Raw genomic sequence first — 12,623 nt, forward strand, 5'->3', positions numbered from 1 at the left:
GGTTTCTACAATGCTTTCCTGCCTTCAGGGGTTCCCAGCGGGGGTGCAGTGTTCAGCCCCAGGTCTGGGCCTCCCTCCTGGCAGGGAAGCCCCCAGCGATGCGGGCCCATGGCTGTACCTTCAGCAGGCGTGTGAGCTTGCTGTCTCGGAAGTTCACGTACTGCGCCCGGCTGCCGCCCTTCTCGCTGAGCGCATTGATGCAGTTGCCCAGTGCCAGCAGGGAGCGGTTGATGTGGGCACCCTCCTTCATCCTCTTGCCGCGGTTCTGGGTCTGGGTGGGAGAGGACGAGGTCTGGGCCCGAGTGGCTCAGACAGCATGCACTGCACTGCCTGGGGCCCGGAGGTGACAGGATTCTGTGTGGGGCACTACGTGGCCACAAGAGGGAACACAGCAGAGCTCCATGCAGATGGCAATGGTGTGCTCCTCATTAAAGGAGATGAGACCCGGATTAGAGGGACATCCATGCACAATAACCCCACTTGTACGAGGCGCAGACGGGCGTGTGGGTTTCCCCATGCCAGAACTTTCCTCACCTTTGGCACAGGGGCTCCCTGTTCTCACTCTCTGTGGCCCTGTTTCCTCCATCACTGGGCCTCCCTAGCAACTGCCCTGCTCTCTGCCGTGATCCCCATCTTCCTGTCCACTCCCCGCTGGATCCCAGGCTCTGCGATGGCCAAGTGTCTCCGGAGGCCAGAACCCTGGCACTGCCCGGCTCACAGAAGGGGCTGCTCGAAGGAAGATGTGTGAGGGAGCCAAACTGCCCTCGTGGTGAATACTTCCAAGTGCAAGCACGGTGGGCACTCTTACTTTCTTCCCATGATCCCTATATTCCATATTTTCTGCACTGTGTTTCTAGTACATGTGAAATCAGGAAAAAAAATTATTTTTCTCTTTAAGGGCATGGATTTTGGAGTCAACCTGGAGCATGGTTTGAGAATCTCTAACAGATCTCCTAGTCTGTCCCGTCTTCCTCTTTTGCCAAAAGGTGCAATCTTCTGACCTCATGGGGTTATGGTGAGGAATTAGTGCATAATGTACAACAGGCTAGGGCAGGCTTGGGCCCACAGAAGCAAGCGATAAATGCCAGCTACTACTTTCATTAAGTGGGAGCTGGGGGCAGCCCAGGTGGCTCAGCGGTTTAGCACTGCCTTCAGCCCAGGGGATTGAGTCTCACATCAGGCTCCCTGCATGGAGCCTGCTTCTCTCTCTGCCTGTGTCTCTGTCTCTGTCTCTCTGTGTGTGTGTGTGTGTGTGTGTGTGTGTGTGTGTGTGTCATGAAAAAACAAATAAAATCTTTAAAAAAAAAAAAAAAAGTGGGAGCTAGTGCAGGGCAGCACCGGAGCTGCTGGCGTGGTCAGAGCCAGGGCAGCTGCTCACATCATGCGTCCGTGTCACAAAGTTAGGGGGCTTTCTCAGAGACCTCATGCCCTGTAGCACAGTCTTTTCTAAGTGATTTTCTATGAAGAAATGACAGCTCGCGAGTGCCAAGCAGATGGTAAAACTAGCCCATGTAGGCCACTTGAATATACAGCTGAAACAAAACCAAGGCCCAGAGAGGGGCAATGGCTTACCCAAAGGCACATTGCAAGTCAGAGCAGAGTGAGAGCAAGGACTCAGACCCTGGACTCTGTCCCTGCAACCCTGGCCATCTTGTCCCGAGGACACAGCCAGGCCCAGCTAGACCAGGCCAGAGTCCCAGACCTCCATCAAACGGGGCTTCACCTGCGTGACTTGTCCGCACCCACATCTGTCTGTGTGCCAACTGTGTCCTTTATTATCTGAACCCTGATGCTTTGACAACTGACATCCCTGCGGACCCTGGAGCGACTGCCCCCTCCAGGATCAGGCAATTCCTGGAGATAAGGAACAACTCATCTGGAGTACCCCTTTCAAATGCAGACCACCAACCCAGAGCCCACACATCCACCATCCCACTCTGGGCCACTGTCCCCTCTCCTAAAACCCCACAGGGACCAGACAACCAGGGTAGCCCCAAGCCCCAGAGCCCACTGGAATTACTCAGACTAGCCAGTCCCCGGCCCGCTCACCTCTCCCCTGCCTTCCCCCAGAAACCATAAGCAGGCTCTCCCCCACAGCATCACCCCCTGCCTCCTGACCAGCCCTGGTGCTGCCCCATGCGGCCCCGTGTGGCATCCCGTGCCCCTTCCTCTTAGAACTGAGTAAAGACCATCTTTCCAATGGCAGTCAGCTCCTGGTCTCCTGGCCCTCCTGTGCCTCACATTTTCTACAAACACATTGCATTTTAAACCAGTCTGACTCTAGCAGCTGGCCAGGCCCTGCTCATTTTAGCAACTGGAGCACCAAGCCAGGCCCAGGGCAGGTCAGCGAATGGATAAAATGACTCAGTGATCAAAAACTGGAAGACAAATATCACAGCAGCAGAAGGCAGGGATTTGGGAAAATGCCCCCAGGTCCAAAGCCTGGACCCACCACCTAACACGGCCAAGTCACAGCACTGCCAGGTCCCAGCTCCACATTGCTGCCCACCTTACACTGTGCTGGCGGTTACGTGGATCATATCAGCTAAGGGCCATTTGTTGATAACATTACCATGTGGACACTGCCTCTGTCCAGCCCGGCCCTGGGCTGGGTCCTGCCCTCAAAGAAGGCTCAGGTGCCTGGGACAGCAGAAGATAAGCTGCCCTTTCCCAGTGACAGTTGCCACAAAGGACAGGTGAAACAAGAGCTCAGGGACAGGCAAGTGGGACCCTCAGAAGGAGTGTCGGGGCCATCAGCCAGGTCGGTCCACAGTAAATTGGGCGCCGTCCTCCCAACAGCTATGCTTGACACACATGTTCCCTCCACCTGACATGCCCTTCCCTGCATCCCACCAAACTCCTAATGCCCCTCTCAGGCTCAGCCCTAAGACCCCACCCCACCATCCAGCCCTCCTCTGGGCTCCCACAGCCTCCATGCAGACCCTGAATCTCAAAGCACAGGCCCACCTGTGCCATAATTATCCACTCACATAACTCTCTTTCCCCAGAGGCTCAGAGCTCCCTGGGTCTGGGTGATGTTCACCCAACAGGAGAGCCAGCCACGCAGGAACCATAAATTTGTAAACACTGGCTCAGTGAACTTGGCCACTCAACCCGCATTGAGACTCCCTTCACTCTATCACTGGTTAATGAGTGATGCCTCTCTGGGCCAAGTACAGCTCTAAGCACTGAAAACCTGTTGGACAAGGAGGGGCAGCACCCTGCTCACAGGCCACAGGTGAGTAACTGTGGGGAGGTGGGAGGGGTGGGAGGGACGTCAGAGAACCTGCGATGCCCGCTCTGAGCCTGCCAGGTCCACCATGAAGAGCTTCCCAACGCGCACTTCCTCCACCAAATCTGGGCCACGGCTCCGCTGGCGCACGGTGACCTGTAGCACGGCGTGGGAGCGAGAGGACGTCTTATTGGTGGCCGTGGGCTCCTGCGTGCGCTGCCGGTTGCCTTTGGTGAGCAGCTGCATGATCTGAAGACACAGGTGGGGTTGGGTGGGTGGTCGGGGCCCATGGGAGGCCACATGCTCCCTCCAGAACCACCCAATCCAAGAGAGGAGCGCTGGTTCCTTGAGCCCTCTTGGACAGCTCTTTGCCAACAGAACCTCATCCAGTGGAAGCAATTTCTGGTTTGCAGCACGGAGTGACCGATTAATCCTCCGTCAACCAGTCCAGCAGGAACAGACCATTGTGGATGCTTGTACCACCCTCCCCCTGCTCTGTGCATTGCAGACACCACCACTGGATTACCCTCCTCTTCCCCACAGAGCCAAGGGCAGTCCCAGAACTTTCCACCACAGAACCCCACAGTCATATGGGTTCGCTGGCTGGCAGGCAGGCTGAAACCTGTTTGTGCACAAGCTGCCATGGGAACCAAGCCAGCGAGCCGCAGTAGAGGGAGGACAAGCAGGAAGGCTCCCTGACCCAACCCCACAAGGGATGCTGCTAAGGGCATTGTGGTCTATCAGCGATGTCTGCTCCAAGCACAGCCTCTGTCACCCCATTAGCCAAGAAACAACGGGGGGCGGGGCTGCGGGTGCGGCTCTGCTGGTGAGCTCTGGCGAGGGTGGCTGCCGAGGCTGAGGCCTACTTCCCTCCGTGACCCTCACCTCCTGGGCGTTTGAGGTAGAGACCTCCATGATGCCTGCGATCTGGATGCTGCCCCTAGAATCTTCCCTCAGGTCCAGAAACCCAGAGGATGGGTTCAGGAGATCTCGGATCACTTCATTATAAATCTGGGAGGAGGGACAAAAGCGGGAAAGTAGCTTTGGTGCAAAAGCAGGGCAGGACTTAATGATCACAGGGGCCTTGCATCCCCAGAGCAGTCTCAGATGCCCAGAGGGCTAAGGCTTTTCCATGAGGCCGGTGGGCATCAGGGGCCACACACAGAGGGCTGTAGTGAATGGTTGCACCCATGTCATGGATAGGGCAGCTGAGGCAGCTAGGCGGGCTCACCTCGAGGTAGGACATGGACACGCTGCAGTCTGCACTGTCACGGATCTCCTCGATAGCCCGGAAGAGGTCGGCGAGGGTCTGCAGGTAGATCCCGGGCTCCGCGTCCATCCCCAACATGGTGTAGGTCTTCCCTGCACCTGCGGGGGGACACCCACCACGGCGGGCATTCCTGACTCACCTGGACATGCGCCCCTAAGAGATGGCTCACACCTCCTCTATGTTGGCCAAACGGTCCTGAACACTCAGACGTGCTCATCTTCCATTTTGGGAACACGGAAGCGTCTGATGGCTCCTCTGTGGGAGAAACCATGGGCGCAGGGGCACCGGGAACATCGTGTAGACGCAGGCTGAATAACGAGGGGAGCAGGAAAGACCACGGGGTGTGTGCCCCTCCCCCAGTTCTGAGACATGGGTGCTATTCCTACAATAACAGGAAGAGAGCTGTCGCCAAGGATGCCTCTCTCCCCTGTCCCTGCTCCCAAAACCCAGGATCAGATGGCTTTTCCTCTGCCAGTGCCTGGCACACAGTAGGTGTTCTGAATGAACATTCATCTTCTGAATGAATGACACCAACAGGCTGTGACTCTGGGCAAGGCGCATCTCAGGCCTTGGTTTCCCCATCTGCCCTGGCCCTCTGCGATCACAGTTTTCAGGAAACAAGAGGTGGCACAGCTTTGTGGACCTCCGTCAAGCCTTCTAGGAGCTATGGACAAGCCTGTGGGTCCTTGTGGGCAGTAAGATGCAGGTGCGGCTGGGTCCCCATGCACTCCTACCAGCTGTGTGACCTGGGGCAGCAGCCACTGTATGTCTCTGAGGCTCAGCTTTCTCGTCTGTGGGAAAAGGATGGCTCTACCTGGACTTTGGGGCTGCTACAAGGATGGAAGGAGCCAACAGGTACACGGAGACCAGTGCAGCACTGGCTGGGCCATGATCAGTGCTCCGTCTGTGCTGGTAGGGACAGCCCCGAGGCCACCAGCCCTGCCCCCTCCTGGGATGCTGCTAGGCAGTACCTGAGGGGCCATAAGCAAACACTGTTGCGTTGTATCCAGAAACAACACCTTCCACTAAGTGCTGGGTGGTAGCATGATACACGTCTTCCTGTGGATGGACAGAAGGACAGACAGTGGAACACGCAGCCCAGCCAGAGTCCAGGTGCCGGGCTGCTGGAGAGGACAAGCATGCGAGGTCTGCATGTAGCCAGGGACTCTCAGGAAGAGGCCCTTCCAGATACAGCATGGTCTCCAGTCCCCGGCCCACTGCTGCCCCGCCCCACAGGGTGAGACGGGGCCAGGCCCCTGAGCAGCCGCAGGGAGGCTGACACGAGAGTGCAGAGACAGCTCCCGGCATGAGGCCTTACACATGTCTGGTGCTAGGCACTCACGGGTCCTCTCCATGGCTTCTCAAGAACCTAGAGAAGTCAAACACAATGGCTGAGACTGGCAAGTCTGTGAAGAGCATTAGGACTCCTCCATAAGGGACAAAATCGAGGCCCGAGCATCTCAGGCCACGAGAATCCCGTGTAAGCAGTGCCTAGCAACAGGTGTAGTAGTGAGCTCCCTGCCCAAAGGGACACCTCCAGGAGTGTAGGCGTGGCTAGCTCCACAGAAATGACAGTCCCACCTCCTCTGTCCTTCCTGAGTGCCCATCTGGACCCTGCTTCTCCTGTCCCTGAATGGTCCCACCAGCCCTGGCTGGTCACACGGCGCAGAGCACCTGGAGATAGTATCTGAGCACCAGCACTGCCTTCCTCAGCTCTGGACTCATACCCTCAGAGACTGAGACCTGGCCCTGCGATTAGCTGTGACCTTGCACTAGAGGATGGGCTCCAGAAGCCTCAGGTCCCCCACCTGTAAAATGGGGACCATAAGGCAGTATGTTTTACAGGGTTGCTGAGAGGCTGGCAAGACCATCCAGGCCATGCCTGCAAGGACAGCCCGTGCTGCTGACCAGGGCCCTCCTACTTCCAGCCCCACGGAGGTCTTCCGTCCTCTTTACACTGTGGTCGAGTCCCGAGGGAGGGGGACAGTCCCCCGGGGTGGCCAGTGTGTCTGAGATAGGTCCTGCTCACTCGACTGCCAGGACGGGCAGGGCTGGGCTGAAGATGGCTGCGTCCTCCCTGCCACTCCTCCCTCCCAGACTCTAGTCTGACTCACTCCTGAGTCTGACCAGGAGAGCACAGCAGAAGGAACGCCACGCCAGCTGGGGGCCAAGCCCTGAGGTCTGGCGGCTTCCTCTTTGCCCATACGTGGGCGCTCTGGGTGACAGCCCCAGTGAGCTCCAAGCCACCAGCACCCAGTGATGGCCAGCGAGGGGCCTTCAGGTGAGCGCAGCCCCCTCCCTCTACAGGATGAAAAGCAGCTGATTCCTGTGGACCTGGGAGTCAGGAAAGATGGCAGGGCATGCTTGTCTCCCATCCTGGCTTTGGGGACGCTGGCCCCCTGCAATCGAGAACCAGGAGAGAAGAAGGAGCCCGTGGTTCTTTGGCGGTTGAGGGTGTGGTGCGCAGTGCCAGGGGTCTCCGCCACTGGATTGGAGCAGGGCTGACAGCAGCAGCAGGGCCATGTCCTTGACTTGGCTGGGTCTTGGGCCACACGTCCCCCAGAAAGCGTCACCCTGACATTGGCAGGTGTGACATTCCCACCGCTGAGGCCCGGGTTTACATCCAGCTCTGCCGGACTCCCCAGGCTCCCCTCATAGCCTGGGGTGATGAGACCCCTGTCATTGGCCAGGTTCAGGTGACCCGAAGGCCACCTGAACAAACCACTCCATCCTTGGTTTAAGGGTGCTAGGGGGAACAACTGACGCTGAGTCCAAACTCCCGCTCTCCATCTGGGTCTCTGGAAGGGCCAGCTACTACCTGCCCCAGCCCCGTGTCGCCTGCTGCTATCACAGCTGGCTCTCCCTCCTTCAGGTTCCAGCTCACCACCACACGCCTTGCTGGGCCCCCCCGACAGCGCTCATGCATCATCCACCACCCTCACTGGATGGGGACCCCACCTGGTTGTCTAGACGGACCAGTGAGAATGTGTGTGAACCCCAGGCCCCCTGGGATGACCCAAGTGCCAGACTCCTTGTTCAGCAGGGAGACTCCTGTGACAAGTGCTGGAGAGGACCACCTGGCCATCACATCCTCCCCCAGGGGCTGCAGGGTCTGGGGAGGACACCACAGCCAGCCTGGCCCAGGGGGAGGGGTTGGGGTGGGGGCGGTGTTGGGGTGCAGGTTACCTGTGATGCGTGCTGGTCGAAAACAGTGTCGAAGATGAAGGTCTTCTCCCGAGACCGGTGTGTGCGCAGCGTGTCCTCGGGGTCCTCGCCGGGGTCCATGAGCACCACCATCTAGGGGCAGCAGGAGGGAGGCCTCAGAGGAGGGGCAGCCCACAGAATCAGGGCTGGCTTCCTGCATTTTCAAGGACCCCAGGCCTGGCCCTCCCTCCACGATGCCTGATGCACTGAGGTCTTGGTCTGGGTCGGAGGAGGGCTGCAGGCCTCTCTCTGCAGGGGACTTGGGGGACTCCACCCCCAGGCATCCTCTCCACTTCCTCTCCAGGCTCCTGCACCCCTCAGGCCTGCTGCACTCCCCAGGCACCTCTGAGTGTGCATGCGTGCCCCACCCATCTACACCCCCCCCACCCCGCCCCACAGCCCCCAGCTCTGCAGCCCCCTCTTTGCTTCTCCAAGTCAGCACATGTGGTGGCCCCCTCCTTGGGGCACTCCCATCTCACACAAATACGTAATTATGAAGCAAGGTGTAGGAAGGTCTCTGGGGGACCAGGAGGTTCAAAGGAGACTCTCTCAGGGGAGCAGGGCAATTAGAGACCAATCAGCTCTGTTTACTACAGGAGGAGCTCCAGGGCTGGTGGGGGGCCTGGGGGCAGGGGTAGGGGGTGAGGGAAGCCCTCGGAGCCTTGAGGGCACACTGGGCAGACCCAGAGCCTGGCCACCCCTGCAGCCCCCCCACCCCGCCATCCCCTCCCTGGGTCCACAGCTTTGGAAACAGAGACCTTGGGAGGCAAGGGCTGCCCAGAGGTTCCTGGGGACTGGGGCAGGGGTGCAGGGAGCAGCCCCTGGGGCCTGCCCCGGCTTCAGGCCAGCATGATTTCCATGACATAAGCTGAACCTGTTAAACTTCATGTTCTTCTTCTCCATGTAGTTGTGGAGAGGATCTCAGGAAAGGAACTCAGGGGCCAGCCCTCCACCCCATCCACATAGTTCCCGCTGTGTATGCTGGAAGCCAGGCCAGAATCCTGGAGGAACTGGGCATCAGGACAGGCTCCTCCCCCAACCCTGGGCTCTGTTTTTCCATCTGTAGGATGGACGTGGTAACAGAACACACTGTAAGGGGTACAAGCGACCACGTGCTCAGTGTCCAAGAAGCATCAGCTGCAGTAGCTCTTATACCCGAGAAACTTTTTTTTTTTGCTATAGATAACATTATTTTTTTTAAAGATTTTATTTATTTATTCATGAGAGATATAGAAAGGCAGAGACATAGGAAGAGGGGGGAGAAGCAGGCTCCATGCAGAGCCCGATGCGGGACTCGATCCCAGGACCCCAGGATCAGGCCCTGAGCCAAAGGCAGACGCTCAACCACTGAGTCCCTATAAATAACATTATTGAGAGAAATCAGCCAATAGTGAATGCTTGTGTGGATTGGGTAATATCAGTAGTAACTTCCTGACTCTGGTCGCTGTACTGGAGTCACAGAATATTCCTGATTTTAAGGAATCCATATGGACATCTCTGGGCATGGAGGGGCACGATGTCTCAAGCAGCCCAGTGACAAGGAGTGTGTAAACACACAGAGAGAGGAGGATGGAGCAGACATGACCAGGTGCTGCCACCCACCCCCAGCACCGTGGGAAATGTGGCTGCAGACATAGGAGATCTTACGTGGCTCTCATCATTTCTGGCTAGTCTGAAGTCAGGTCAAAACACAAAGTTAGGGTAGCCCGGGTGGCTCAGCAGTTTAGCGCCGCCTTCAGCCCAGGGCCTGATCCTGGAGACCCGGGATCGAGTTCCACGTCGGGCTCCCTGCATGGAGCTTGCTTCTCCCTCTGCCTCTGTCTCTGCCTCTCTCTCTCTCTTCCTCTCTCTCTGTCTTTCATGAATGAATGAATGAATAAATAAATAAATAAATAAAATCTTTAAAACACACACACACACAAAGTTAAAAGGAAATGTGAACATGTCATATTGTGGATGAGCCTCAAAACCACCACACTGGGTGGGAGTAACCAGACGTGCAGCCCACGCTCCACAGGACCCTGGTCATGTGAAACACCCACAGCATGCTGACCACAGGGGCCCGGGGCTGGCGGAGGGCATGGGGGGCAGCTCAGAGGGGGCAAGCCTCTTTCTGGGCAGGAGGAACCATTTGGAACTGGACAGAGGTGGTGTCTGCACAAGGATGTACATGTCCTAACAGCCACTGAGTGGCTCACTCTGAAACCACAAACCTTATGTTATAGGACCTCTCACTTTAGTGTGCAAAAAGTGATTTGCGCAGCACAGAGGGAGGAGGCTCTGGGAACTGGGCCCCAGGTGGCCTCTGAGGGACCCTGGAGCAGAAGGTAGAGCAGATGGACATGGGAGAAGGGAGGGTGGAGAGCGCCCGGGGGCCCCGTGGATGGCACTGTCACCCTTGCACACACAGCCCCACTTCTGCCCAACAGGCCAACCAAGTCACAATATCCAAGGCTTTGGAAGGACCGCGGCCGTGGGTGATGTGAAGTTCCAACTGACTAAAGCCATTTCCCCTCCCCACAATCCAGAAGTGTCCTGTTTCCCTAAAGTCACTGGATCCTCAAAGTCACGGATGTGGGAGACATTCTCACCGTGAACTGCAGGAATCTCTGGGCAGCGCTCATGTCCATGGAGCTGCCCGGGACCAGGGCCCACAGGGAACACCTGTCATGTGTGGGTCAGTCACCTCCCCGGGATGTGGCCGGCAAGGCCTCCAGTATCCGGTAGGACGAGAGTCACCATGGACAGTGGGGACACTCCCAGGCCAGTACTGAGGTTTGGGGACCAGTGATGCTATCCTTAGAACCACTGCTGATTCCAGCAAATTGTTTCTGCCTTAGAAGTTATTTAAAAGGGTGCTCCCTTCCTCCTCTGATGTGTGTTAATCTGTTCCGTGCACAGGGCAGCCCTACCCCTGCCTGCCTGCCCTGCTCCAGCTGGTCACCTGGCCCTGCGTGACACAGGAACAGCCAGGGTCCTGAACCCTCCATCTATCTCCTGCAGCATCCCAACCCCCAGTGCACTTATGGCACGAGTGTAGCGAGATCAAGGCTGCTTCTGAATTAAGAACACGTACACTCTTCACACCTAAGCCAAATTCTTTCCTGCACAACTCTGTTCCCGCAGTTTAACCACCCTCGATCCACGAATTCAACACTAGCTCTGCAGCCTCTGCCCAGTGCACTCCCAGATGTCTGCACAGCTCAGACACTCCAACCATCTCTTCTTCCCGCAGCATGCTCCGGAGCTCCCCACCTGCCAGGGTCAGCACTGGGTATCTCCACCTGGTGGGGAGCACAGCCAGGGCTCCCCAGCATCCTGGTCCTGCACCTCTGAAGTGCAAACCTACTCCCAAAAGCTACATTCAATCCCCCATTAGAGCTGCCCTTCTAACGACAAATGGAAAAATCCAGCTCACTCATCTGACAAAAATCTGTCTTACCTGACATGTGGTATTTATTCTGGCATGTGACTCCCAGGTGCCAACGCTTCTAAACTGCACAGACAGCTCAGCATCTGGGACGTTTCCGAGGAGCAGGGGTCCCGGCAAGCCCCACTGTCACCTGCCCCTCCTGCCCCTATGCCCTCTGAGTGACCCCTACCCGGGCCTGGGTCTCCCTCTCCTGCCTCCTCTAGGCACTGCTCAAGGTCTTAGAGCGCCACCACCTTTGCCTTGCTTGCTCCTCTAGGACAGTGAGCTCCCTGACACTGTACATATTTCTATCCAGCATCCACCCCCACCACCGGCTGGAAAGGAATGCAGTGGGGACAGGTCCCTGTGTCTCTCTCACCTCTGGCCACTGTAAGCACGCAGTATTAACACTTCTCAGGTCAGGGAAGTGCTTGCAGAAGGTGAACGTCAGAACCCCATGGACACACACCCTGTGCCCTCGCGGCCTCACCTGGTCCCCCACTTTGTGGGCGATGACGGTGGCCCCTTCTTCCAGTTCCGTGTCACTGAGTGGGCGGATCCGAAGTGCTACCTGTAGGCAGGACACCATGGCAGTGGCCTTCCGGGGGTGCCACCAGGCTTCTCCCCATTCTCCCACTGCACCAGGGACCCCCTGCTTTACAACAGGGGTCTTTCTGTAACCAGCCAATGGGTGCAGAGCAAGCCTGGGGCCTCAACTCGTCCACCACCAAGTGGGCTGAAGTTCCAAGGCCCCCAGCAGATGGGTCTTACAGCCTCCGGGGTCTAGAGGCTGCTGGGGAGTGAGATCATGGGGTAGGGGGTGAGGAGGCAGAGAGGGAGCAGAGGCAGGGCCCCCAACAGGAACCAGCAGCCCTGAGACCTAACCTGTGCCAAGCAGGAACCTAAGGCAGTGGGCCAGCAGGAGGTGGCATCAGGGACCCACGGCCACAGGGCCCTCAGGGGATATAAGGGAGGATGCTCACCATGAGCTGCTGGTCCTTGGGCTCCATCTCTCTCATGGCTGGGCTGCCCCGGCCCAGGGAAGGGCCGGTGGTGAGGCCAGAGGGCATGATGCGCTCCTGCTCTCCTAGCAGACAAGGCGATCAGTGTGCACGCAGTTGGCCTCCCTCCCCTGCCTGCCCTGCCTTGGTGACGTCAGCAGGCCCCAGGAGCCCAGCCAGTCCTCAACTGTCTGCACACGTGGGACTGCACACGTGGCTCGGGAGGCCCCAAGCAGCTGGGTGGCCTGGGCTCTGGTGGACACAGGACAACTGCATGCTGTGCACATGGGGTCGGGCTCCAGAGGTAGCTCAGACTTCATACCTATGCACTCACCTATTGCCTTGGCAACCCCAGGGTTCCTAGATTGCTTCACCTGGTCTACAGGTGAGCCTCAGAGCCACAAGGCTCAGCCCTGGAGCATTTCCACAAAAGGGGGGCCAATACCGCCAGCCAACATTTAACAAAATTAATTTTGACTATGAATGCTTGTCCCTCTACAGTAA

General features: G+C 57.7%; 1 protein-coding gene across 1 annotated transcript in view; it reads right to left on the minus strand.

Moving 5' to 3' along the window:
* Positions 1-12,201, minus strand: part of LOC121487073 (kinesin-like protein KIF19) — a 32,836-nt gene extending 20,635 nt beyond the window's left edge. Inside the window, exons 1-8 of the mRNA XM_041748522.1 lie at positions 12,102-12,201; positions 11,609-11,689; positions 7,689-7,799; positions 5,474-5,561; positions 4,464-4,600; positions 4,118-4,243; positions 3,287-3,481; positions 119-271 (exon numbers count right to left, since the gene is read on the minus strand). Of these exons, the coding sequence (XP_041604456.1) occupies positions 119-271; positions 3,287-3,481; positions 4,118-4,243; positions 4,464-4,600; positions 5,474-5,561; positions 7,689-7,799; positions 11,609-11,689; positions 12,102-12,188 (978 nt within the window). The 5' untranslated portion in view covers positions 12,189-12,201. The remainder of the gene's footprint in view (positions 1-118; positions 272-3,286; positions 3,482-4,117; positions 4,244-4,463; positions 4,601-5,473; positions 5,562-7,688; positions 7,800-11,608; positions 11,690-12,101) is intronic.
* Positions 12,202-12,623: the final 422 nt, after the last annotated feature.

Source organism: Vulpes lagopus, chromosome 3 (assembly GCF_018345385.1).
Source record: "Vulpes lagopus strain Blue_001 chromosome 3, ASM1834538v1, whole genome shotgun sequence".
In the NCBI taxonomy this organism is placed as follows: Eukaryota; Metazoa; Chordata; class Mammalia; order Carnivora; family Canidae; genus Vulpes; species Vulpes lagopus.